The sequence below is a fragment of the Chamaea fasciata genome, unplaced genomic scaffold, assembly GCF_029207755.1.
Source record: "Chamaea fasciata isolate MVZ Bird 193981 ecotype frontalis unplaced genomic scaffold, bChaFas1.0.hap1 SCAF_4, whole genome shotgun sequence".
In the NCBI taxonomy this organism is placed as follows: domain Eukaryota; kingdom Metazoa; phylum Chordata; class Aves; order Passeriformes; family Sylviidae; genus Chamaea; species Chamaea fasciata.
Window position 1 is genome coordinate 12004945 of NW_027094089.1, and position 24943 is coordinate 12029887.

The following is a 24943-nucleotide window of genomic DNA, read 5'->3' on the forward strand; positions in this document are numbered from 1 at the left end:
CTATGGTTCTCTGCTCTCATCTGCTCTCTGTGCTCTACACCTGCTTTCACCACTTTCTTCGTGCTGACTACCAGTTCTTGGGCTCTGACAAATGATGAGCTAACTAAGGCCGAAAAAAACTAAGCAAGGGAAAAACCATAGGCAACAAATCACTTTTCCATGGCCCTGAACACTGCAGTATTTAGGTGTCCATGAAACTGGGGTTGAGAGGACTCTGTCAGTGTCTTGATCAACTCTAACTGCCCTTTAATTGTACCAACAGCTGTTTCCTTAGGCATCTGTATTTATTTTGACCTTTTTCTTTCCCAGCAGTTTTGGTAGGAAAAACATTCATCATTGTTGATCACATGCATAAACAGCAAACGCTAGCAAATTTCAAATATTTAGGCTATTTGAACAGAATATACAAATGCTGCATCAATGCAAATACATCCACCAGATAAAGAACTGTTTGCTTTCCTGATCCGGAAAATAATGTATTTAGAATTAACTTCATTTGCACCCTAAGAGGATAGTAGTTTAAAGCAGTTCTGGCCATTGTGAGTAATACCTCTTAGGTTTAGCATGCAAAGACGCTTTGAATTATCCACGACACTGAGCAATTCACAATCACAAAGGCACATTACATTAAAATACGGAAAGGACAAGATGTAAACATAAACTTTGGCAGGAAAACTGAATCAATAAATTCTTCAAAGCACCAACATTTCACAGGTTATTTTGTGGACTTCAGAGAGTCTTTTATTAACTGTCCTATATTTCTTGTTATTCCTAGATTATTTAAAGTTAAAAACAAACCACACCTCCTCGACATTCTTTAATGCCATAAATCGATGTTAGAACCTTTCTTACTTACAACACTGTTTGACTGCCTATCCAGTGTTTTTCCTCTAGGACTTACTTCTAACAGAACTCAAAGTCATGAATCTAATTTAAAACAAAAATACAGAATTATGACTTCTTTCACATAGTCAATGTGAAATTTTACACTTAATGTAGCAGCTACAAATGACTGATATTCTCAAATTCTACTAAACTTCAGACAAATTTAAGCATATTTTTCACTGATTTTTACGTCCTGCAAACCTTAAATGTGTGGGTAGTCTATAACCACTATCCCTAGTATGAGCAAAAACTGCATCTAGGAAAAACACATATTTCCTCTCCTCTCTCCGCGGTGTGTTATGGTTTACAGCTATTTAACTTACCTTTCCTCCCACCCCTGCATTTTCCCCAGAAAACTAAAAAGCAGCTGTTAATACACTATCTGTATTCTCTCCATACAGTCTGTGGTCAAGAAAAAATGTGGCAAAACACCATACATCTTTACTCAGAAATCTAGACATTTGCTATTCATATCTTTGGGAAACAAGCCAAACTTGAGTTCAGTAGAATACTGATTATGAGTAAATTCTTAATGGTGTCAATTTGAACTATAAAATTACTTGTAACTACAATGATTATCACATTGCTTCCTTAAAAGATACTATGAAAAGACTTACAACTTGGTTCAATGATATAAGTGTTCCAAATGGTAACACCAACGTTTTTGTTAAGTATGCAGAAACAGACTTATATCAACTTTGTAATAAAGTATCATCTCAAAAAATGTTATTTCCACCTCAAAGCGTTGAAGCCCAACATACTTTTTTAGTTTAGAAAGCTAAATAAAAAATTCTTCTAATTAATCCTGTAAAACACAGAACTCTTGACATAATAAAAAAATAATTAATACAGCTGTATGGCATGTTTTTCCTCTCACAGTGCTGCAATCTTACTGACTAGCAATACTATCCCTTATATCTAAGCAGTACTTATTAAATGGATGGCATTCAAAATTTCTCTATTATGTACATTAGATCATGGTAGACATTTCTCTTTTTGTCCTGTATTTTTCCTTTGGGATGAGGACACTTAGAAAGCAACTTTCAGGCCAAGTTTTTCCTTTGAACCAGAGAAAACATTTTATTTTCTGCTATGAGTTACGTAAGAAGTAAGCATATACTATCAAACAACATTACAAAGTTGGTATGTTCCAAAAAAATGTCACAGCTGCATATCTGGAACTACAGAGGAAGATCAACTAACATTGTGAAAATGATGGCTAATAATAAATGGTTAAGCTTTACCAAAGCTTAAAAAATCTGCTCAGCTAGTTGCTTGTAAAAGAATAATTCTTCTGCCACAGTACACATTCAGTGCTTTAATAATTATCATGTGATTTTAAAATCATGGTTATTTAACAAAATTGTGGCCATATTACACTGTCAAATGTATAACCTTTTTCATTTCTCCATCCTACCATAGCAAAAATAAGATTATGCAATATGCATAGTAAACGGGGTGCTTGTATTTCAAGTAAAAACTTTAAAATTTCTGAAAGAATTAAATCCCAAAACAAAGCCAGATTCTTCAACATAGAATTCCTAATGCAAGCCTCCCTTTGAGAAAGGCTAGCCAAAGCCAGAGAGAAACCTTCAAGTGAACCCTCTTTTATCTGCACTTTCCCAGCAGACATTTCCTTTTTTTTTATAAACTTCAAATAACAAAACACTTTTAGACATTCAAAATCACAGTTGACTAGATGTATGACAGATGAGTATTATCCTGGATTTTTCAAAGGTCAGCTTCACATAAAATAAAAGCTTCTGGACAGTTACCATGCTGAGAGAACTTTATCAGTTCTTACAGTCTGAAAGATTCAGTGACAATTGTCAGATCTCTGTCTGGAAATTTCTAGGTTTATCACTTTACCACACTGAAATTAAAAGTATAGTATTTTAACACACACTGAAGTCAAAATACAATGCTGAATAAAAATGGGGGGAAAATACTAGAAAAACACATACAAAGTTTATATTCATATTAAGAATAATTATGGAAAGTGTCTAATGATATTTAGGTCTCCTAAGAGCAAAACCATATTCACACTTTCATGCTTACCACAAACAACTAATTCACAGCCAGTCTCTATGACTAATGTCAAAAGGTAATGTCCAAGTCAGTGGAGAAACAGCCATGATAAGAATAAAGCCTAACAGAATATGACATTGGCTACGCTTTCCAAATACACAAATTCACTTAACAAACAATACATATATCAAAACAAAAGGAGACTTACTACTACTTTCTGTATCTATCTTTTCATATGCAACACTTTGTTTACATGCCTTACGTCAATCAGCCTTTATTCAGCTTCCGTAAAGTTTACACCCAACAACTCTTTCTGTTCCGCATTACCAAACTGTAGTTAAATAACTTCTTAAAAAATCACAATCTTTCAATATTACCATTCAGAATGCTTGTTAAAACTCTTAATATCATCTCCTTAGAAGCAGTTGACTGGAGATTTGATTTTAAACAGGCTTGTTTCAAAGGTGACTTCAAAATCTTCCCACATTTAGACAGCATGTTACATCCATAATCTGACCAAATTCTGCTAGGTTGTACTGAATTACATAGAGATTCTTTTACTTTTTATTGCACACAAGCAACAAAGCAGAGAGTATTTACAAGACTTTTTTCAGAATATTACACACACATTTGTTTAATCATTAAAATAAAAAAGCACAGCTACAAAATGGAACAGTATTATCTCTACTTTTAATTCAACTTCTCATTTATTACACAAGCACTGTAAAGATAAAGACACGTGACAACTTCCAGACTATGCAAAAATTTTATTACTCTCTATAACACTAGCACTTAAACAACAGTAAAAAAAATTATATTAACATTTTCTAGGGTATGTTAAGGACAATATTCTAATATGAATCTTTAATGCCTTTAAAAACAAAATACCCATGCTCCCAAACCTAGAAATTCATACTGTGGACATACACACAAGTCAGGCAGGATATTGCTTTTTCTAATATCAGCAGTAGTTGTGATGCTTGATGCATTTACAAAGCAATATATTATAGTTCATGGTGTCAGATTCTGAAAGCAGAGACATGGACACAGAGACTCTTCTCCTTAGCCTGGGAGCTGTAGGCGGGTGGACCTAAGACTACCTGGGGAAAGAACTGGCCTGAGAGAAGAGCCAGCAACAATGTCAGAGGCTCACAACTCTGCGCACATCCCTGCCCCGTACCATGGACCACACAGAGGTGTGGAGCCCGCAGAGGACCCTGATCCTGCCCACCCCAAACCCGGTCCTGTCCAGGGCGCTGCATGAATGCCCCTGTCCCATCAGAGAGGGGACTCCACCGCCACCACCCCAGCTGCTCCCTTCCTGTAGTCAGGATTGAGTCTGTGACTGACACTATCACAAATTCGCAGTAGGCATCTACAGCTTCCAAATCCAAGTCCAAACAAAGATGTTAACACTTGAATGTCCATGAAGAACCAGGTAAAAAAGCAGGTCAATGACCCATAGAGGTAATACACCAAAGTCTTAATATACAAAAAACAACAATACAAGAGCTGTGCTTGGCACCACACTGGATGGTCTAAGCTCAGTCAACTTTTCTATGTGTTTGCAGACTGAACTGCAGTGCACAGAAGCAATGCTAAGGGTCTGTTCAAGACATCATTCCAAGGATCTGGGCTAGTCAACTAGTTCCTTCATGCTAGGAAGAAGCAAAAATACAAACAGGTATAAGAGGTTAAACACTTCTATGCAGATTTTAAGTAGTGAGTAGATGCAGCAGTCACTCATCATGAGCTAAGACAGAGTTACAGTGGACCCTGCTAGACCTCAACTCAAAAACAAAGACATGAGAAGAAGCACCTCCCTTCATAACAAACTCAGAGATACTGTCAGGATGAACAAGAACAGGAAGAATAGAAGAGTCCTGACAATACAGAAACATATCAAGCACTCTGGAAAAAACAAACAAAATACAAAGCAAAAAAACAAAACCAACCAACCAAAAATACACAAACCCCAAAACGACATAATCCCCAATACCCCCAAAACCTAAGCAAATAAATCAACAAGCCCCCAAAATGTAAGGTGCTTTAAAACAAACCAACCAACCAAAATCAAACAAAAAACTCAAAAAAAAAAAAAAAACCCACAAGAAAAAAACCAAACAAAAAACAAAAAACAGAACAAAACAAAACAACAAAACAAAACAACACACCCCCCCCAAAAAAAAAAAAAAAAAACAACGGGGGGGGAGAAGTGAAAACTTCTGAAAGTATCCACCTTCAGAAATCATTCACAGAATCACAAAGACATTTCCAAAGAATGGTCATATCAAACCAAAAGCAAGGAGAACTGCTTGTAAAGAAGGACAATACCATATTTCTAATCTAGAAAGTTTGTAATGAATTTATTATCATGGCTTGAATGTATATGGCAGTATTACTATAATGAAAAAAAATTTGCATCCAGGGATTCTCCTGCTCAGAACATAATGAATCTAATTCACCAAGAATTCCTGAAAGCCAGAAAATCCTAGAGAGAAAAAGAGGTCCTAACTAATTTGGCATTAAGAGGGCAGCTGCTTATTTTGGAATATCTTCATTCTTTTTATTACCTCTCTTCAGAAAAATTACAGCAAATGCTTCCACCATGACTTCCAATTTCATTAGTACATGATATTAAATCCTTCATTTAACTGTCCATTGGCCATTACATAATGGTAATATAGCCTTTCCAGGTCTTATGTGCTTGTCTGGAGTCTCTGATAATCCTGTAATTATTAAGTTTTATATGGATAAATCCAAATGCCCACAGACTTCTGGGTTTAACTGTTGGAGAGACTCCCCAATAAACAAGTGAGAAAAGCACCTATACAGCAATGCATTGGCAATGAACAAAGGAGATTACTGAGGTTTGTTCAATTGATGCAGCTCCATGACAACACTGGGATCATAAAGACATGGTGGGATAGCTCACGTAACTGGAATGCTGTAACTAATCAGTAAGGGCTCTTCAGGAAGAAGAGGCTAGGAAAAGACTAAGAGCAGTTGTTCCTTATATGAGGGCAGATCAGGAACCAGTCAAGAGATCACAGGTCAAGGTTAACAGACAGAACATTGGTGATGCTGTAATAGGTGCCTGCTGTAATGAGTAAATAGATGACGACTCCTTCAGACAACTGCAATGTTACATGTTTACAGGCCCTATTCTCATAGGGAACTTGAAGCACCATGGCATCTGCCATAAGGTCAACAAAGCAGAACACAAATATAGAGAATTTCTGAGTGCAGTGGCAACAACTTCCTGATCGTGGAGAAGCAAATTTTTAGACCTGATACATACAAACAGTGAAGAACTTGTCATGGGACATTTAAGTTTGCCTGCAATGATGATGAGATGATGGGAGTTCAGAATCATTAGAGAAGGGATAAAGCACAAGACAACCCTGGATTTCAGGACAGGAGAATGTAATTCCCAAAGAGATCTACTGGGAAAAATCCTACAAGATACCCTGTAGAGAAGCGACCAGTAAAGCTAGTTGATATTTAAGGATCATCCCAAGCTCAAAAATGGCCTATCATCATGTGCAGGGCATCAAAGGCAACAGGAAGCCTGCAGAAATGAATAAGGAGCTTAGATATAAAAAGGAAATGTGTAGGAGGTGGAAGCTGGGATGGCTGATCTGGGGCAGGAAGAGGTATTTTATTGTGTAGGCATAGGGGTGGGAAAGCCAAGGTGTACCTTGATTTGAACCTGGGGAGTGAAATACTGTGACAGGAAAGGAAAACTAGAGAAAAAGTGGGGCCAAGGCTAAATACAGCAGGGCCCCTGATGACAATAAACACAGAAAACCAAAGGTACTCAGCACTTTCTTTGCCTCAAGTATTTACTACTAGGACCAGTTTAGGAATCTGAGGTTCCCAAGACTAAAAGGAAGGGCCAAAGCAAGGAAGACATAGCCTCAGTGGAAGATTAGGTAATCGAGCATTTACACAGGCCATACAGAAGTCTGTTGGCTCCAACAGGTCATACTCATGAGCTCTGAGGGAGCTGCTTGACGTTCGGATGAGCATACTCTTAGTCCTTTTACAGAAAGGTGATTACACCTTCCTGTTAAGAGAGCAAATATCACACCTATCTTCAAGAAGGAAGGTTGATGACAGACTGAGCAGCCTCAACTCAGTCCCTGGGAAAGTGAGTATTAGTTGCTTCTGCTACCAGTTAGAGTGGGACAGAAAGGAATTTCATCATGTTCAACAAAGAAAAATTCAAGTCCTGCACAGAGGAGTACAAATACCTGCCGAGCGTCTCCACCTGACTGAAGAGCAGCTTGGTAGAGAGAGACTTTGAGGAACATAAAAAAAAACAAGCCGACCATAAACCATAAACCAGTACCCTTGCAAGCAAAGAAGGTCCACAGCTTCTTGGACTATATGAGCAGCAATGCCAGCAGGTAGAGGGAAGACAAATGTCAATTACGACTCAGCACTAGTTTGGCCACGTGTAGGCTCCCCAGAGAACACAGACACGGATTTATAGGAGTGGCTCCAGAAAAAGGTACAAAAATTATTTTGATATAGAACATCCTTGATAAAGGGGTATTTATAGTCTAGAGAACAGAAGGGTTGTGTGAGGATGGCTCTTACATATGTGCATAAGAAGGAGTCAGACTCTTCTGACTAGTCCACTGCCAGGATAAGAGGTAAGAGTATAAACACAAGAAAAATGTATTTTGTGTGGCAAGAATGAACTTTCTTTTTACAGCGGACTGTTCAGAAAGCTGGTCAAATAACCACCCATAACATCAATAAAACCCCAACTACACTTAGTCCTAGACAAACTGCTTTGGCTGATCCTGCTTGAACAATCTCAAGAGCTCCTTTCCATCCTCAAAGTTTCTTAAATGCATACACGTTTCAACACCATTCCTTTTTTCTATTTTCATAATGCTTTGCCTAATATTGTGCTCACCACTATTTCCCACCCACCAACCCACGGCTTGTCTTTTTGCACTTAAATCTGTTTTCTTCTGTTCTTCCTCTTCTGTTTGGACTTACTTTCCTCACTAGGAAGAAATTAAACTTCAAAACACTTCTAAATATCACCCCCCTGAAAAGCAAGACAAAAGACTGTGTGGTTTCAAGTCTGCATGTTTATTAGAGAAAGGACACTTACAAAAGTGAAGATACAGTTCTGGAAAACCATACAAAACCCTCAAGATCCATGTCAACCCATTCTTCACCTTCCAAATATACTTTTATCTTACAGGAACAGTTAGAACACCTGAAACATTTGAAATTTTAACACTTTTTACTTTATACCTGAACACTTTTTTCTGTTACTGTTAAAGCAACTAATGTTTTAAAACACAATTAATTGAAATGTTAAGCTTTTAGATGCAATCCAAAGAATCAATTTCCTGCTCCTCAGCTGAAATTCACTGCATTTTACGTATCTCTCTTTCGTCCATTTAGATGAGGGGGGGTGTGTTTAGAGGTGAGTGGAATAGTTGGTGAGTAGAATATTCTTGATGCAGTTTAATTAGTGCAACAGAGTAAACCACTTTCCCCAGACTTCTACTTATCCTTTTTATACAGCCCAAACACTGTTAATCAGCCCCTACACACTGCTGGCTCATATTCACCTTGTTTCCTACCAAGACCCACAGATTCCTCTCATCAGTTACTTCCCAGTCAGTACTGCTTCAAGGGTCTGTGCCTTCCCAGGTGGAAGAGAACTCTGCATTTACCCACCTTGACTTTCTTGAAGTTCCTGTCACCCATTCCTAGTCTGCTTGTTCAGGTCTCTCTGACTGGCAGTACTACCCCTGAATTTCCATCAATTTACTGTGTCTTCAAACTTGGCAAGAGACCACTGTATTGCCACAAGATACTCAACAGTACAGGTCGCAGGATACATCCCCGCTGTTCCTTGCCTGTCATCACTTTCCAAGCACTGTGCAACTTAGTAACCACTATCCTCTGAGCCCAATCATCCAATGCTTTCTTTTCCTAAACCCACCTGGTTGTCCATCCTGCCAGTTTACTACAGGAACCACCAGACTGGAACAGGATATTATGGGGCACCTACACATTGAATTAAATTGCAACTTTTGCTCTACCCCTAGCCACAGAGAAAACAATTTTATCACAGAAGGCAAATGAGCCTGTGAGGCACAATTTGCTCTTGGAAAAAAAAAAAATCACTCAGGCTCTTCCTAATCATCACCATTTCACCTGCACTTCATGAGAACTGTCCCCTTTTTTCCGAAGACTGGCCCTCTTATAAAACAGATGCAGTATTTGCCTTTCTCCAGTTGTCAGGGACAAAAGTCAAAGTGGAATTATTAAAAGTCAAATGTCTGTTAACACAAGCTGTGCATTTAACCAGGTTTTGATCCACAGGATTTGCTTGGTCCTTTTCCCTGGGATGATTTGCACTCCAAAATTTTACACTTTTCACCAGCAGGACTAAAGAAGATCTTAAATAATTGGGTCACTAACTCTTTGGCTCTCTCAATAAGGCAGACTTGGTTTGCCACTAAAATTCTGGAATTTCAAAGAACAGTATATTCACAGTCCAAAAGGCTCAACACAAATTACAAGCATCTAGCCTACTTGCCCTCCATTTTGGGAAACCAACCCAAAACAATCAGTGCCCCCATATTGCTTGTTAAAATCAGGCAATATGCAGGGAAATGGCACAAAGGACAAATCAGTTGCTTTTTATGTTCTCTTTTTAAGAATCAGGAAAAGGGAAGTAAGCAGATAAAATATTTGTTCTGTATCAGAAAAGAATTAGGGACAAGAAAATCTTAAAACAGTAATCCTTCAAATCCTTTCTATTCAACGGAATGTCCTGAAGATTTGTCCTCTTTAAGGCAGAACAATGAAGCATGCAGATAAAGAGTGTGAAGGAATAGCTATAACCTGAATAGAACATGTCCATCAGTGAGTGTTTATAAAATGGAAACTTCTGTCCAAAGGGAAAGGAGAAAGAAACAAGAAAAGGATATCTGTATTAAGTCAGCCAAATACTTCTCAAAATGTACTCTTTCATTGATTCATAGAAGGGTTGGGTCGAAAGGGACCGTAAAGATCATCTAGTTCCAATCCCTGGTCAGGGATGGGGACACTTTCCGCTAGACCAGGCTCCTCAGAGTTCCATCCAACCTGGCCTTTAACACTAACAGGGATGGGGCATCCACAGCTTCCCTGAGCAACCTGTTCCTATGCCTCACTACCCTTGTACTACAAAATTTCTTCCCACTATTTACTTTAAACCTAATTTTTCAATTTGAAGCCATTGCCTCCTTGCTTTGTCCCTACATCCTCTTGTAAAAAGTCTCTCTGGCATTTTTGAAGGCTCCCTTCAGGTACTGGAAGGCTGCAATTAGGTCACCCCAAAGCCTTCTCTTCTCCAGGTCAAACAACTCCAATTCACCCAGTCTTTCCTAACAGAAGAGGTGCTCCATTCCCCTCAACTATTTTGGTGGCCACCTCTCGACTTCTTCCAATAGGTCTATTGTCCTTCCATAGTCCTTCCTGTCCCCTGCCAGGAACCCCAGAGCTGGATGCAGCACTGCAGGTGGGGTCTCACCAGAGCAGAGGGGCAGAATCCCTTCCCTGGCCCTGCTGCCCACGCTCCTTTGGACGCGGCCCAGGACACGTTTGGCCTTCTGGGCTGTGAGTGCCCATGGCTGGGTCTTGTCCAGCCTCTCCTCCACCAGCAGCCCCAAGGCCTTCTCGGCAGGGCTGCTCTCCATAAGTTCATCCCCAGCCTGTATCAACACCAAGGGTTTGATGCCATAGTTGCTGAATCAAAGTACTGTACCTCATAAGATCTTGCAAAGAGAACAAGAACCACAGTGAATGGATACAGGATTTGCTCTGCTCATGCTCTCGACATGGGTTATTCTCAGCCAAATACTGTTGTTCTGTTTCACATTAGACAGAAACTATACATCCTGAATAACAACCTTTCTCTAGAACCCAGGATGTCCCAATATTTTCTGGGCAGTTTGTCCTATGCACCTTTATCCTTAACAGAACACACTTCACACTACTCTGAAGTCTCTTTAATAACATTTTGTCCTTGTGTCCCTTGTATCTTTTAATTCTTGACTGAAACCACATCTGAAGAAAGGTTAAAAACCTAAGCTGAAATTTAAAAGTGAACAGTTTTATTTTCAGTAAATTTTGCTTCTGAGTTCAAGCAGAGAATTACACTCACACACCACTTCAGCTAACATAATGTCTTTTGTCCAACAGGGTAATTAAGCAGTATGCAAAACATTCTGGTTGTCATTCTTGTTATGAGTTGAGAGATTATTCCCTAAGGCTGTGTATCACAAAAAGAGCAATCTCTAGCTGTAGAGACTGGGAAAAGCAGTACAAAGAAATGCTTAAAAAATTCTAGGCATTATCTCTACAGATTCATCATCAAAAATCCCAGCAGGCTTCTTGGGCACTCCGAATCTATCTTGACTTGAAAGAGTCCTGTTGATTCAAGATGAGTTCTCTTCTTTAAAGGTGGTGACCAGCTCCACTGAAGTCACAAAGAAGAAGAAGAAAGTGGAAGATACAAATTCACTTTTTTACTAGTTTTGTTGCCTAGAAGAAATATACCACTTTCACATCTGTGCAAAAAAAGCTGCAGGTAAGGTTTTCAGCTATTAAAATTCTTATTACTAGGACACCTGCTGTCACAGGATGGAAGTTATTTGAGAAAATAGGTCCAAGTAAATATTGATAATATTTCACACAGCATCAAAACAATGTCCTCCCAGATCAACCAGAAACATTAAAGACACTACAATAAAATAAATAAACCAGGATGTTACTTTGGGTAGAAAATTATGCAAGCATTAGTAAGACATAAACCACATTGATGAAAATTCCAGACTTAAAGAAGAAGCACTATGAGAACTGTACTATTTGGCATCTACCAAATTATGACAACAACTCCTGACATGACGATGACCACAATATATACCGAGAGTAACAGGAAGTATGGTACTGTTATCTTCCTAAGTGTCAAAACAAGGTACAACTACCAATAACTTTCTTCTTAACTAGATAAAAATTAACAGAAGCAGAAGAATTCTTGAAATTATAAACAAAAAACCCCATGGACAGTTTGTTTCACTCACTACTACAGAATACCTCACTATTCTGTAAAGTGTTTAATCTCTGTGCCTTTGCAAAGCTGTAAAGACTAATATACGTATGATTTTTAAAAAATCAGAAGTTACATATAAATGGAAAATCTTATCCAAAAGAATTAAAGGAAGAAGTTAAAAAGTAAAATCTGTACAGTTAACATAAAAATATTATTTAAATATCATACTGCATTCTGAGAATAAAACATGCTAGATATGAATAAAAGGAGTAGCAAGATTACAAATATGAATGCATATCATTAAAACAAACAAAAAACACAAACAAACAACCCCCACCCCAAACATCAAACAAACAAGAAACAACAACAACAACAACAACAACAACAACAAAAAAAAAAACCAAAACAAAAAACACCCAAAACAAACTAACAAAAAAAACCCACCAACAAACCCCCCCCCCCCAAAAAAAAAAAAAAAAAAAAAACCACCTCAGAGGAAGACAAGTACCAGATCTGGCAGGTTGCAAGAAAAATACAGGAAGAATTAAGATAAAGTAATCCACAAAAAAAATCCTTTTTGAGATCAGGAATGCTCATACAAAAATCTGCAGAACTTACAGATGACATATATGGACAGGAAAATTTAGGGCCGGTGTACTACATTCCTTTACAGCTGCACAGGTGAAGACAAATTCATTAAACATTCACTCATCTAAAGAAGAAAATCATGTTCATTCTGTAAAATTTATATCTACATTCTTACCCATCTCCAAAGGCTTAAGCAAAATTTGGAGATTTGTGTCTTGGTATTGACACAGTCCTTGCTAAACTCAGACTTTCAAGGGCTTACTGAAGAAAACGAAGATCTAATTTGGTTTCTATCTTCAATTATAGGAAGGAGCAAATGCAGAACATAGTTTGATCGGTTTTGGTTTGATTTGGTATGGTAAATTTAAATATATCTGCTGGCTCCAAGGTTAAATTTTGAACAGTCAGCCTCAAATGCAACAAATCATATTATTCTGCATTACAAAAAAGCATTGTCATTATGAAATAGAACACTCTCCCCAAAGAGAAAAACAGAGGAAAACTAAAACCGGAGATGCAGCACCTTGCCAGTTAAAATCAGTTCAGAGGTACCACAGATACTCTGAAATAAGACTCTCACATTCAGAGATGTTGGACTGCAAGCACGGACACACAGCCACGAGGAACCTTAAGTCCTATTCCATGATCAAAGCACTGTTGTTTCCCTAGCATTTGTATCTGAGACACAGAAAATCCTGTTCGATATGTTTTAGACATCCTATAACCAAAAAATTTCAGCTGCAATGGGAATACTATAAAAACAGGAATTAATAATAAGAGGTCAATTACTCTGCATAATTATGTTTGCCTCCCCTGTTCAGTCTCATCATCTATTTGGTAATATTCGCTATTTCATATAAATTTTCTGAAAGATGAGCTAAATGATGACAAACTGTAGAGGAAATTTTCCTTTTGGTTATGACTAGGAGATGAGTAACAGTAACACCAAACTAACACACGTGTTAGTGCACCAAAAGGTGTACCAAAAAAAAGTATTCATCAGATGCTCTACTAGCTTCAAAGCATGACCACGAACAGCATATTCTTGTTATTTCCTGTGATTTTGCCAACAGCTTCATCAAATCCTTGTCAAAAGCAACCAAGATCAATAAATAAAACCTTCAAATATGGCATACAAAACTGTCTTACAGAAAATCTCTTTGACATAATGCCACAAAGGAAAAAAAGCCCAAGCAATGAATATATCCGATGCAACCCTAAGACTTCCGCCACCCTTTACTTGCCTGCTAAGGCTGTTCTTAAGTAGTACACAAAAAACTAGTCATTAGAATACAATCACTTAATCACTAACATGTAATCATATAAAACTAAAAATAAATTTCACTTTTATTTGAGACAGTTAGTGCTAACAATGTTAAGAACTCATAATCACATATCAATATTATAGACAGAAATATATTGATTATATTATTCTGGATTAAAATAATAACAACTGCATTATGATTCTAAAATAAATTAATATATTTTATATTATTTATATTATGTATTAATAAACAATGAAACACTAAGATTTGTTTTTAATTTACAAATCAACATACCTGAAATTCAAAGCAATTACTTTTGCATGCTCCTTACACAAATTTATGAATACTAGGAGATTTGTCTTGTTCTCTTACTACAAACTGAGAGGAATAAGTTGGGTAGTACAAGTGATATAAAATTATTCTTTGATAAATTTAAAAAATGGCAGGGCTCAGTTAACAGAACTGCAACAAGTTGATTACTACATAAACAATCTATCAACATTTAAAGGAAGTCAGAGTTCTTAATTAGGAAGAGATTTCTCTGAAATATGATTCCATCTGAAAAATAGACTTAAATTCATCATCTTAGAATAGGTATTTGTCAACTGTGTTGTTTTCCTCCCAACTCCTTTCAGAGGATAGTAAGTCTAAGTATCATGGGGAAACCTATTGTATCCGCCACAGTACTGACAGTATTTGAATTTAGCATCTTCTAGTTTGAAGCATAACTATCAGTTTATTTAGATATAGAAAAGACTCCCCTATAGAGTTCTGACCAGAATTTTTTATTAGTCATCAGGTGCTTCCTTTTGCCAATATAGAACATATTTTGATTATCCTATTTTTAATAGATGGGGAAAACTCTGAAAGAATCCACATAGGCAACAGTTCTAAAAAAAATTATCAACAGACATTTGAACTTCGTAAACTACTGTCTGGACAGTTCTATTTGTAGAAGGTCATGAAACCCATCCCTGACTCACCAAATACCACTAGCACTAAATGCACTACAGTGAAAATCTGCATCTCTCCACTGATACCATCCTCCATTTCTTAATCTCTTCTCTTGTTCAAGTTAATAATTCAAAAGATCTACTCTTCTTTTTTTCTATCCTTGTATTTCAACTTCGGGGGATTTTTGTTTTGCCTATAAAAAAAGTCCATGTGCCTGCTCTACTTAATAAAAGATGACTATAATGCACTGAGATTGTCTAACAAAACTCATATAATTCTAAAATTAAAACCCACCTCCAAAACACTTTCATTTACTTGCATGCTTTACCAAGTCAATGTGTTTGCTACTACCCAGTACTAGGTAAGATTGCATTTTTACAAAAACATACTGAATTGGACCTGATTCACAAAGACTTCTGTGCATCTCTCCCAAGTAATCACGTCCCACACTAAGTCTTCCTGCAGACACAACATTCTCTTTTCCTGTAAAGAAAACTACAAGGCACGATAGTAGTCCAATTCATTTTCAGGAATACACTCCCAGAACAATACCACTCATGAGTAAATGTGGGACATGACAACATTAAATCAACCACTTGTCATCTCTTCATCCATAAGAAGGCAGTAACACAGCTCACTGACAGCAATATCTTACGGATATCTCCAGAAAATACTGTTCCTAAAGAACTGTATGGAAGTTTTAAAAATAAATAGTAAAACAAAGCAAAGATATTCAGGTAATCTCAGTCACAATGAAAACTTGCAGTTCCCACATCCCACAGCTCCACGCTTTACTTATCAGAGGTTATAACACTACATAAACATTTTATTCACTAAAAATTTAATCAGGCATTTCAGAGACTTATTCAAACTGTAAGAGATGACTCATACTCAGTGAGACCTAGGGGTTCACAGTTATCTAAAAAATTACTGGATCACGCTCTGATCAATCTGAATCACACATAATACATCAAAAACCTTATGGTTGTCTCCAGCAATCTCAGGGGAAATAAAAATTCTCACTTACAGTTAAGTCTGCACATTGTAAAAACCATGCACTGTAATTTCGTAATTCACACAGCTGTGGAATCAAAGTATGACATTAAAATTAATCTAGTAGTGACTAGCAGATAAAAAAACCAAACCAAACAGACTTCATATGATATGTAGAGATATTCTGAGTTGGTCAAGCAAATCTTACCCCAGCAGAATTTTAGCATGAACCTCTTTGTTAGTCCTTGAGATTTCTCTCAAAGAGGTAATTTCTGCATCAAACCAAAATCCTCTTTCTTCTGGTGTCTCAACATTGTAGTTAACCATCACCACATCACCCACTTTTAGCTCACTCCACTTGAGAATGGTTCTTGCTCGGGGTCGAAGATTAACTGTGTCCATTTCTATAATGCCATTTTCTGGATACCTTGAAAAGCAAAACCAACAACACCAATGATTATGACTCCTGCAACAGTAAAAAGAAAGTCACAGACAACTTTTTTCAGAAGTAAGTTTTAAAATGTTCTTTAGGCATATAAAAACCATGCAATCTGACCTAATACCCTTTATAAAATACAGTTTTCCTTTAAATACAGATTAAGAATTTGTCTCATCTCAGATGGGACAACTAGCCTCCATGAGTTCACTCTCTCTCTCAAAAGAAAAAAAAAAAGAAAAAAACGAAAGAAAAAAAAAAAGAAATTTAAGTAAATCTATATGCACTTCTCTATAATTTAGTGTTGTTTGACAGCACTCTAACTAAAATCCCAATGCAGGAAGGCAATGTTTTCAAATTTGAGATGCTTTTCATTTTAACACTACAGTTTTTTAATATTCCCCTGAATGAGGGAACTATTACTTGATACTAGAACCTGTATTCGCACATGCGCTGGAAAAATAGACATGATCTGGAATACAGACATGATCAAAATACAAATTGAAAAAAAAAGCCAGCCTGTAATAAAAAGTTAAAAGATGCTAAAGTGAAGTTCCTTTCTCATACTATGTGTAGGCAGATAAAAATCTCCCATCACTTAGCTAGTACTATATGAGTTCACAGAACAAATTTAACAGAGAAAATGCAATTAGTCTACTGCAAATAAACAGCTGCTATTAAAATTATTCATTCTCCCTTCTTAACAAACAGTGCTGAGGATGATGTATCTTAAATTATATTTTCATCATGCAATTACTGGCACTTCAGCAAGAGCACTCACAGTTAAATTAATATACCTTTATCAAACAGCACTGTTAAAACATTAATGGCAAAATCCTACTCTTACTAATAAAAGTATGGCTCTACCACTTTACATGCCACCCTTTATAGTGAACAAGAATATTTCAAGGTCTTGGGAAAACTGCACATTGCAGTTTACTTCAGGAAGAAATACTAGAACTACTGCTATGAAGAGCATGAGACTGACAGACTATAGGCTGAAATCAGGATGTCTACTCCTGAACAGTTGACTGAAGGCCCACCAATGAAACTGGATGCATTTTAAACAAGTTCATCTTGCTTTGTTTTATGCCTTCTATTAAATCTAACACGTCAGTTTGCTACTACTGATGTGGGGGGCTGGACAACTGGAAATTTAGTCATTGTTTTGTTTTAAGAAGCATGAACCACAGCAGTTTAAGAGTGGGTGTACCTTCAGGATAAACTAATGGCCAAGTAAAAGAACACATCTCTAACTACTTACAAACGTTAAATACAAAGCCTGTTTTTGCACCAACATCTTCAAATCCTAATGATAAAATTCTGCACAACAGAAGTTACATCATACAGAGACAGGTACTTGGGATCAAGTCATAATCAAAACAATAGTTTAATATTATTTAACTCTCCACATTTCCTAAGGTTTTTTTGCCCATGTTGTTTCCAAATTCAGTGCATACTGAAAAGTCAGCATTTGAGGGTTTGCCTTTATGTCATGAAACTTTTGCCTAAAGGAATTACCATAACATTCTGCTACATTATTAATATTTTAACTGTAATATCCACAGCATACATGATTGATTCACCCAGAGGTATTAAGACAAAGCAAAAAACAGCTATAGGGATCGTGCCTATTTTATTGAGTGCCTTGATAACATCACATTGTTGTACAACAGGCTACTGAATTCTTAAGACAGCTATGTTTGACCTCTTAATCAGTTCCAAAGTTATACAGTAAACCCTTCCTAAAGTTTGTAGAAGACAGCAAGTAGAATATAATAAATAACAACATTTTATTTGAACTCTGAAACCAAAATAGTGCTTAAACATGAGGAAACTAGAGAAGATAGATCAAAAATAGATACCATTTAGGTATATAGTGAAATAACCAAGTAAGAAATACATATGGGATCATAAAAATAACCAATAAACATTTTAGAAGTTCCCTTGTCACTATTAAAAAAAATCAAAAAATCAAAATACATGACTTACAAGAGTAGGCATTCACAGAAACTTAACCTTGATCTGAAAAATCTATTTGCTTCTGAAAGTAAAATGTCTTCAGCTTCTGTTTTCCCTGGGCAAGCTTTGGACAAATGCTTTTCCCTAAATTCAGATTGATATTATCTTTCTCACCTCTGTGCAACTCAGAACAGATCCTTCCTATTGTACTGATGAGGAATTTCAAAGATTGCCATCTCTAACGTCTCCATTGTTGCTCTTGGAAGTACCTCATGAAAAAACTGACTAGAACAAGACCACTTACTAAAAGACACCCCCAAAATCCCCTTTTATAAACGTAAACGGTTTTCCAAAGGAAGAAAAGGAAGGCTGACTCTCCACTGAGTGCATTTTTCCTCTAATCAGCTGGTCAGAAATGCAAGCTTACAAACTTTACCTAAAAAACAAATGAGACTTCTTTTGCCACATTTTATCTTTCTTTGGCAAAGGGTTACAGATACTGAATGTTTTACTGCTGTGCCTTCACAGAGAGAAACGTTTTCATGGTTGCTGGTGAAAGGTACCAGGTATTTAACTCTTCACACTAGTCCATAAGTGAATCTCAGACAGAACAGCAGAAGCAGTACTTGCCACAAGTTTTTGAGTTAGGATAAAACTTGCAGAGTTGAATTCTGTATGTTATGCTCAGTACCACTACTCATTATTATTCTAATAAGTAAAGAGTACTTTCAGAGTGAACTTGTGCCCTCAAATGTTTCTAATGCCACAATATATTTGAATATGGAAGAAAATCACGCTCACATTAGAAAATTCTACTACCTCACATTCACCTTCCTGAAGTTTAAGATGCCATTTGTAAAAATCACACATTAATTTAAAATCTAATCTCTTAAATATGCAAGAATAATATTTAAGCATAGAATCACAAGATAGGAATATGTGGATCTACGTAAATAAACCAAAATATAGAGAATAAATATGTATCTTAACCTCAAGAATTAACTGAAAATTAATTCTTGCCCATTGTGGGAAGCTTTAATAAAGGACTGCTGTGAGACGTGAACATATGCTGAAAGTGTTTTCTCATTTATTGAGTTACTTTTAAAATCCTGAGATCACAGCCAAGAGAAAACAAACATTTTCACAGCAATGATTTAATTAGGCTAGTATAAATTTGGTACAGTTGAAATGAAGATTATATGGCATAATTAAACCTTTAAATTGAACACAGCTGTGGACAGTTTCTTGGTTTTCTATGGTTTTAGGATATTTAGCAACTAATACTGAAAAAAAGAGCTATACCAGCAAGCATAATCATAAATTTAATGAATATTGCACACCATAGGATTTCTCTATCTCTGATTTAATTCTTCCCTGTAGTATTTCTGACACTAGTACAGCAAGGATTTCTTGAGATTTCCTATGTGTGTAGACAGTCTCCACAGCAAAGAATTATTCATGAAGCAAAAATTCCAGTATTTCTTGGCTACGATCAGATGGTTGGATGTGGTTCCTAAAAATGCTCAAATGCTAGGACACATAATAGTTCCATGTCAGAATAAACCCAAGCCTGCTCAATTTACTAAGACCTTGCAACATACCCTCTAACACTTTTCCCAGCTGTTACCAGAACAACTAGAACTGGAAAGATAAAATTCTGGGAACAAAAGAAAAGACTTCCCCATCCAATCTCCATACTAGTACAGTGAGGAATGTAAGAGCAGATGCACAATTTAAAATTATTTTAAAATTATTTTCCAGTATTATTAAAATGGAAGTATAACTCATTTTCTTAATCAAAAAATTCAGGGAAGAGTCATTCCAGCCGTGGAATGAAGGAATAGAAGGGCAAAACCAAAAAAAAAGAAACAGAGGGGAATGAACTCCTGGAAGAGGTGAATCTGGATAAGAATGTAAAACTGGAAAAAAACTTGATCGCTACCACCCCTCTCCCTTATAACCTGAGGAAATAATCAGCCCAGTTTTGCTGTAGCGTTTGAGAAAGCCAACACAGTGTTTCACAAAGCACTACACTAGAAGACCATGTAATTATGAATGGGAAAAAAAAATCACTGGGGTAGTCAAGCTGTGCACTTCTAAAAAACAGTAGGTCTGAGAATTTGTTATTACAAGAAAAACTAGTAATACATTTCAAAAGACAGACTGGAAGGCATACTGAATATCAATAAAGATAAAAATCAGCCACATGGAACATAAACAAGATTTTGAGAGCCTTACCTAACAACTAATAATTACAGAATTATGCAGCTAATACACTAAGAAACCATATTAATAGCCTGAAGAGAACCATCTTACTTTCCTAATTACTTTAATTCTGAATTTCAAGAAAAAATAACTTCTAGTCTTACATGACTGCGCTGTGTGGACAACATGGATACTCTGAAGGGAGAAAACCAGGAAATAAGAGTATCAAAACAGAAGTTCAGAAGTGTAAGAAATACACAGAATGTTCAATTTTCAATACAATGCTGTTGTACTACAAGTTTAAGTAATGTGAATATAATGAAAACCAGGTTTACTTCACTAGATAGCAGACAAGTCATGGAAGACAAGTCATGCGTTTTTTGAAAAAACTTTCCTCAGGAATGCAAAGAGAACACTTAACAGCGAATTCAAGATAAATGAGTAAGTAGTTAAATTCACTGATCACACCATTTTTTCAGCCAAGAATCAGTTTTGAACAAAAAAAGTTTAACTGTTATTATCTTAGTTGTTCTCTCAAACATGTACTAGGACAGCAAAACTTCCCTCCCTTAGCTAAAACCCTTTCCAAAGAGATGTAAGAAACACCTAGATTGTCTCCTCAAACTATTTCCTTTACAGTTTGCACAAGTGTCTACATCGTTAGAAATCAAAGCCCTACACTTAATGCCTGTTGTCAAAACCTTCACTATAATACATACAAATACTCTGACATTATAAAACACAGCATACGCAGTCAGAAACCCATTGCAAATGGGACAAATAACCTTACAAGGAACAGACTTCTTGAAATGAAGAGCAGCAGTGTGCAGCTACGCCCAAAAGATGTTTTCAAGTCTGAATGATTCTCATGGCACACTTTCTAGTGAGGATATATGGAAAAAAGACATCTGACATAGCAGCTCTTTTATTACTTTAGCATTGCCTAATAATCTATATAATGTAAAAATTTTGAATGAGTAAACAAACTAATCACTGATATTAGGAACTAGAAAACTAACATAGCTAGGAGAAGTGTTTCAAGTAGTCACTCAGACTAATTATAAAAAAGGTCGTGTTACCCTTAGGAACAGATTATCTAAACACTCTACTTGGCAGACAATATAGCTTTTATTCCTATTCCTCTTCTGAAATTCTAAACTCTCCAACATAAACAAAAGGAAGTGCTATAATAAAACTACAGTCCATTGCTCCCACAATTTTGTCATGTTTCTAGCCATTAACTTAACGTCCTTCAAAAGGAATCTCTCTTCTCACTTCAGTATCTGAAACTTGAATCAGGAATCTGACAACATGCATCCTCCTGATTCGCACTCTTTCCTCTGTTTGATGTATATAAAGAAAAAAGCCAAGTAACTCAGTCAAACATTTACAAGGGTTAATTGAAAATCACACAGCATGCAAAGGAATGTATCTTGGCATTTCTTCAACAGTTTGCATCATGCACTGTCACTAATGCTGCACAAAGCAGCTACCTCTCAAATAAGAAGAGAATCTTTCCTATATACAGCTCCACTGGGCAAATTTATTTGACTGATGAATGACAAAACCCAGTAACATTCACCTAGTAAACACTGGTTTTTAGATATATTAGGAAACAATAGCACTTCATTTGTACAGTCACATAACCACAAAATTCAATGGAACTTCACTACCAGATGTAAACAGCTGGAAAACAAAGTATAAGAAAGAAGTAGGGGCTACCTCATCTGAGGACAGCTCATAATATCCTTTAGTCTCAAAAAATCAATTTATCAGTAGTGTGATACGTGAATTCTCAGATACAATCTATTCAATCCCAGCCTACTACCTATATCTGAAAATTTCGTATTAAAAACATTCAGAAAATAGACCCATTAAGCAAGTCTAATTTTCAAACCATTCCTTGAGAAAGCAATAGCAAGTTTAATGTTATTATTCTCTTGATGATCTCTTCAGCTGCGGATTACATTTTCAAGTAGAAAGTGGGTTTTTTGACTAGGCAGTACTTAAAACTTTTCTCCTCATCACCTCAGAATAGTCAGTGCTCTCTAGCTATAAGACTGTGTCTTGTATATTGCTTCATCTGCACAGGATGACTACACTTTTTGACCTCTGTGGCAACACAGTGAAATCCTAATTTTCTTAATGTGTGTGTTTGTACACCTTAAAAATCCAAGGGCATCACTCCACAGCTCACATTAAGCACGAAGTAAACAGATCCAACTAGCTCCCTAGAAGAAATAACCACAGTGTACTTTATGGCACATGATGCAGTTATTAGCTCATGGTTTAAAACAAAATTTTCTGACTGTTATAAAACCTGAGGGGAATATCATCAGCCAAAACAATGGCCTTGAAAAAAGTTACCTACATTTGAGTCATACTTAATCTGTACTTGCATATAAATTGTGATACTGAAATTACTCATGCTGCAGAAACATCCAGCCTTCTCTCCCAGCTTCTGCTGAGAGCACTCTTCAATGTAAAGACTTCATTACAAATGACTGAAACAAGAAAAAAAAAATTACTTAGGGTAAATAAGTAAGTCATCCGGCTGCTTTGGAAGTAGGAAGCAGCTTCCTAGCTACTTTGGGGAGCTAATGATCAGGAAGCTAATACCTGCAGAACTGCCTCCCTGAAACTAAGTACACTATAACCAGTGCTACACCAGTAAAAAATATGACATACAAGTTAAGAGGAAATGCTGATATGACACAGCATGTCCTTATGGTGCCACTCAGCTACTGAAATGTCCTGTTTCTGATTTGGAAGTGATTCTTAAACAAGCTGTGGTGGAGATCACCTACAGTTCTCAGTTAACTTCAGGATCTCAGTGTGTGTTGAGATTCCTCACAAGGCCTTTTAAATCAGCATTTGGCTTATGTTCAAGACAGGTTTATTTCTTCTGTATTTGATGTCAGTTGCTGGGAGCAGAAGAAAGAAATGTATGGTAGTACTGTATGAAACCTGATAGCACATCCTGGACTTCAAAGTGTTTAACAGCTCCTTATGATACCCACAAATGCGAACACGAAATGGAAATACAGGGAATAAAGTCTAAGGGGAGGAAATACACTGACAAAAACAGGAACACACATCAAACTGCTGCCACCAGGGAAAAACTTGTATTCAGAAATTAAAGAAGATGGACTGTCACATACAAGTTACGTAGCCACAAACAGATGCCGAGAAATTCAATACCGCCTGAAGGTCAGCATTAGTAAAGTTAGTATTTTGGCCTCTTCCTCACTGGTGAAATTAGGGCTCTCAAACACGTACAAGTCTTTTAAACCTTTGCACTTATCAAGAATTGTGACTCCAGTTTAATCTGAAACTGAGTTCTGTTCCTTTAAATGGCTCTATGTTTTCTCTCTGCAGAAATACGTAGGTCTTACAACTACTGCAGCCATTTAGTTAAATACTAGACACATAGCTGGGGTGGGGCATGGTGGTGGAAGAGGTGGGAGAAAATCACTACAGAAACAAGTCACCAGTGCTGTTATCTACAAAATCGCAGAGGAATATGTAGTACCTCCTATCTGTGGCAGTCACAGCTAACAGGACGGCTCTGTTCACTCAAAAGATAGTTATCCCTTTGAGATTACTATAGTTAATTCTTGCCCAGAAAGGGTAATTTCTCTAAACTGTACTCTTTGCAAAAAGAGCTCTGTCATATTTTTCCTCTTACATTCACTGTAACTATACTATTTAAATAAGAAATGGAAAGAGGAACAAATGAACTTTATGAAATTTAGAGCTGCATAACAAAGCATTTAGGTTTTGTACAGGACTTGTTGTGGTTGTGGTTTGTGAATTTCCCAGCCAATGCACCATTTATGTGGTGGTTTTACACTCACCGAATTTTGTTTCCCAACTGGGAGATAAGATTTTGGGAGAAACAGGCGAAAACAGGCTCAACTTAAAAGTAAAAACAGATGAATTTTATTAATATACACTAAGGAAAGAGGGGAAAAAAAAAATGAGACATTCAAACACCTTTCCCCCACCTCAAACTGTTCACTTTCCCACTCAACATAGAAAGAAAACTATGATTTTCAGTCAGATGCAACGATTTAAACACAATCCTGCAACACTTTGGGAGAGGAGTCTCTCTAGAGTTTATGGAGAACACACCACAAGAAAAGGTCTGGTGGCTCTCAATGTCACCAATCTGCAACCGCCTGGAATTTTGCAGATTCTGTGCAGTCCTATCCATACAACACTTTCCCAAGCTGCTTATGGGCCTCCACATGTTTGGGAGAATGGTTTTAAGAATGGCTCTTCTAGTATAAAACAAGGGTTCCTTTTTCTATCTCAAAAATTGTCTCTATCGCAAAAGAAATAGAGACCTCCTTTTATGCCTAGGAGCTGGAGCCTAATCACTTCCTCTCCAGAATCATCTTTGTCTCAAAGGCTGAGACCTCTTTACTTTTTCCCAGGAGCCGGGGACATTCTCTATTCAATTATATCTCACTTATATCAATACACACAACTCTTCGACGAGAACTTGCATTTGCCCAAACAGCATTATAATAGTCCATTTCTCCA

General features: G+C 36.7%; 1 protein-coding gene across 4 annotated transcripts in view; it reads right to left on the bottom strand.

The window, feature by feature from the left end:
• Positions 1-24943, bottom strand: part of UHRF2 (ubiquitin like with PHD and ring finger domains 2) — an 82323-nt gene that overhangs the window by 33899 nt on the left and 23481 nt on the right. For all 4 annotated transcript variants that reach the window (XM_066180847.1, XM_066180848.1, XM_066180846.1 and 1 more), the window contains exon 4: positions 16001-16219. In XM_066180847.1, coding sequence (XP_066036944.1) covers positions 16001-16219 — 219 coding nt within the window. The remainder of the gene's footprint in view (positions 1-16000; positions 16220-24943) is intronic.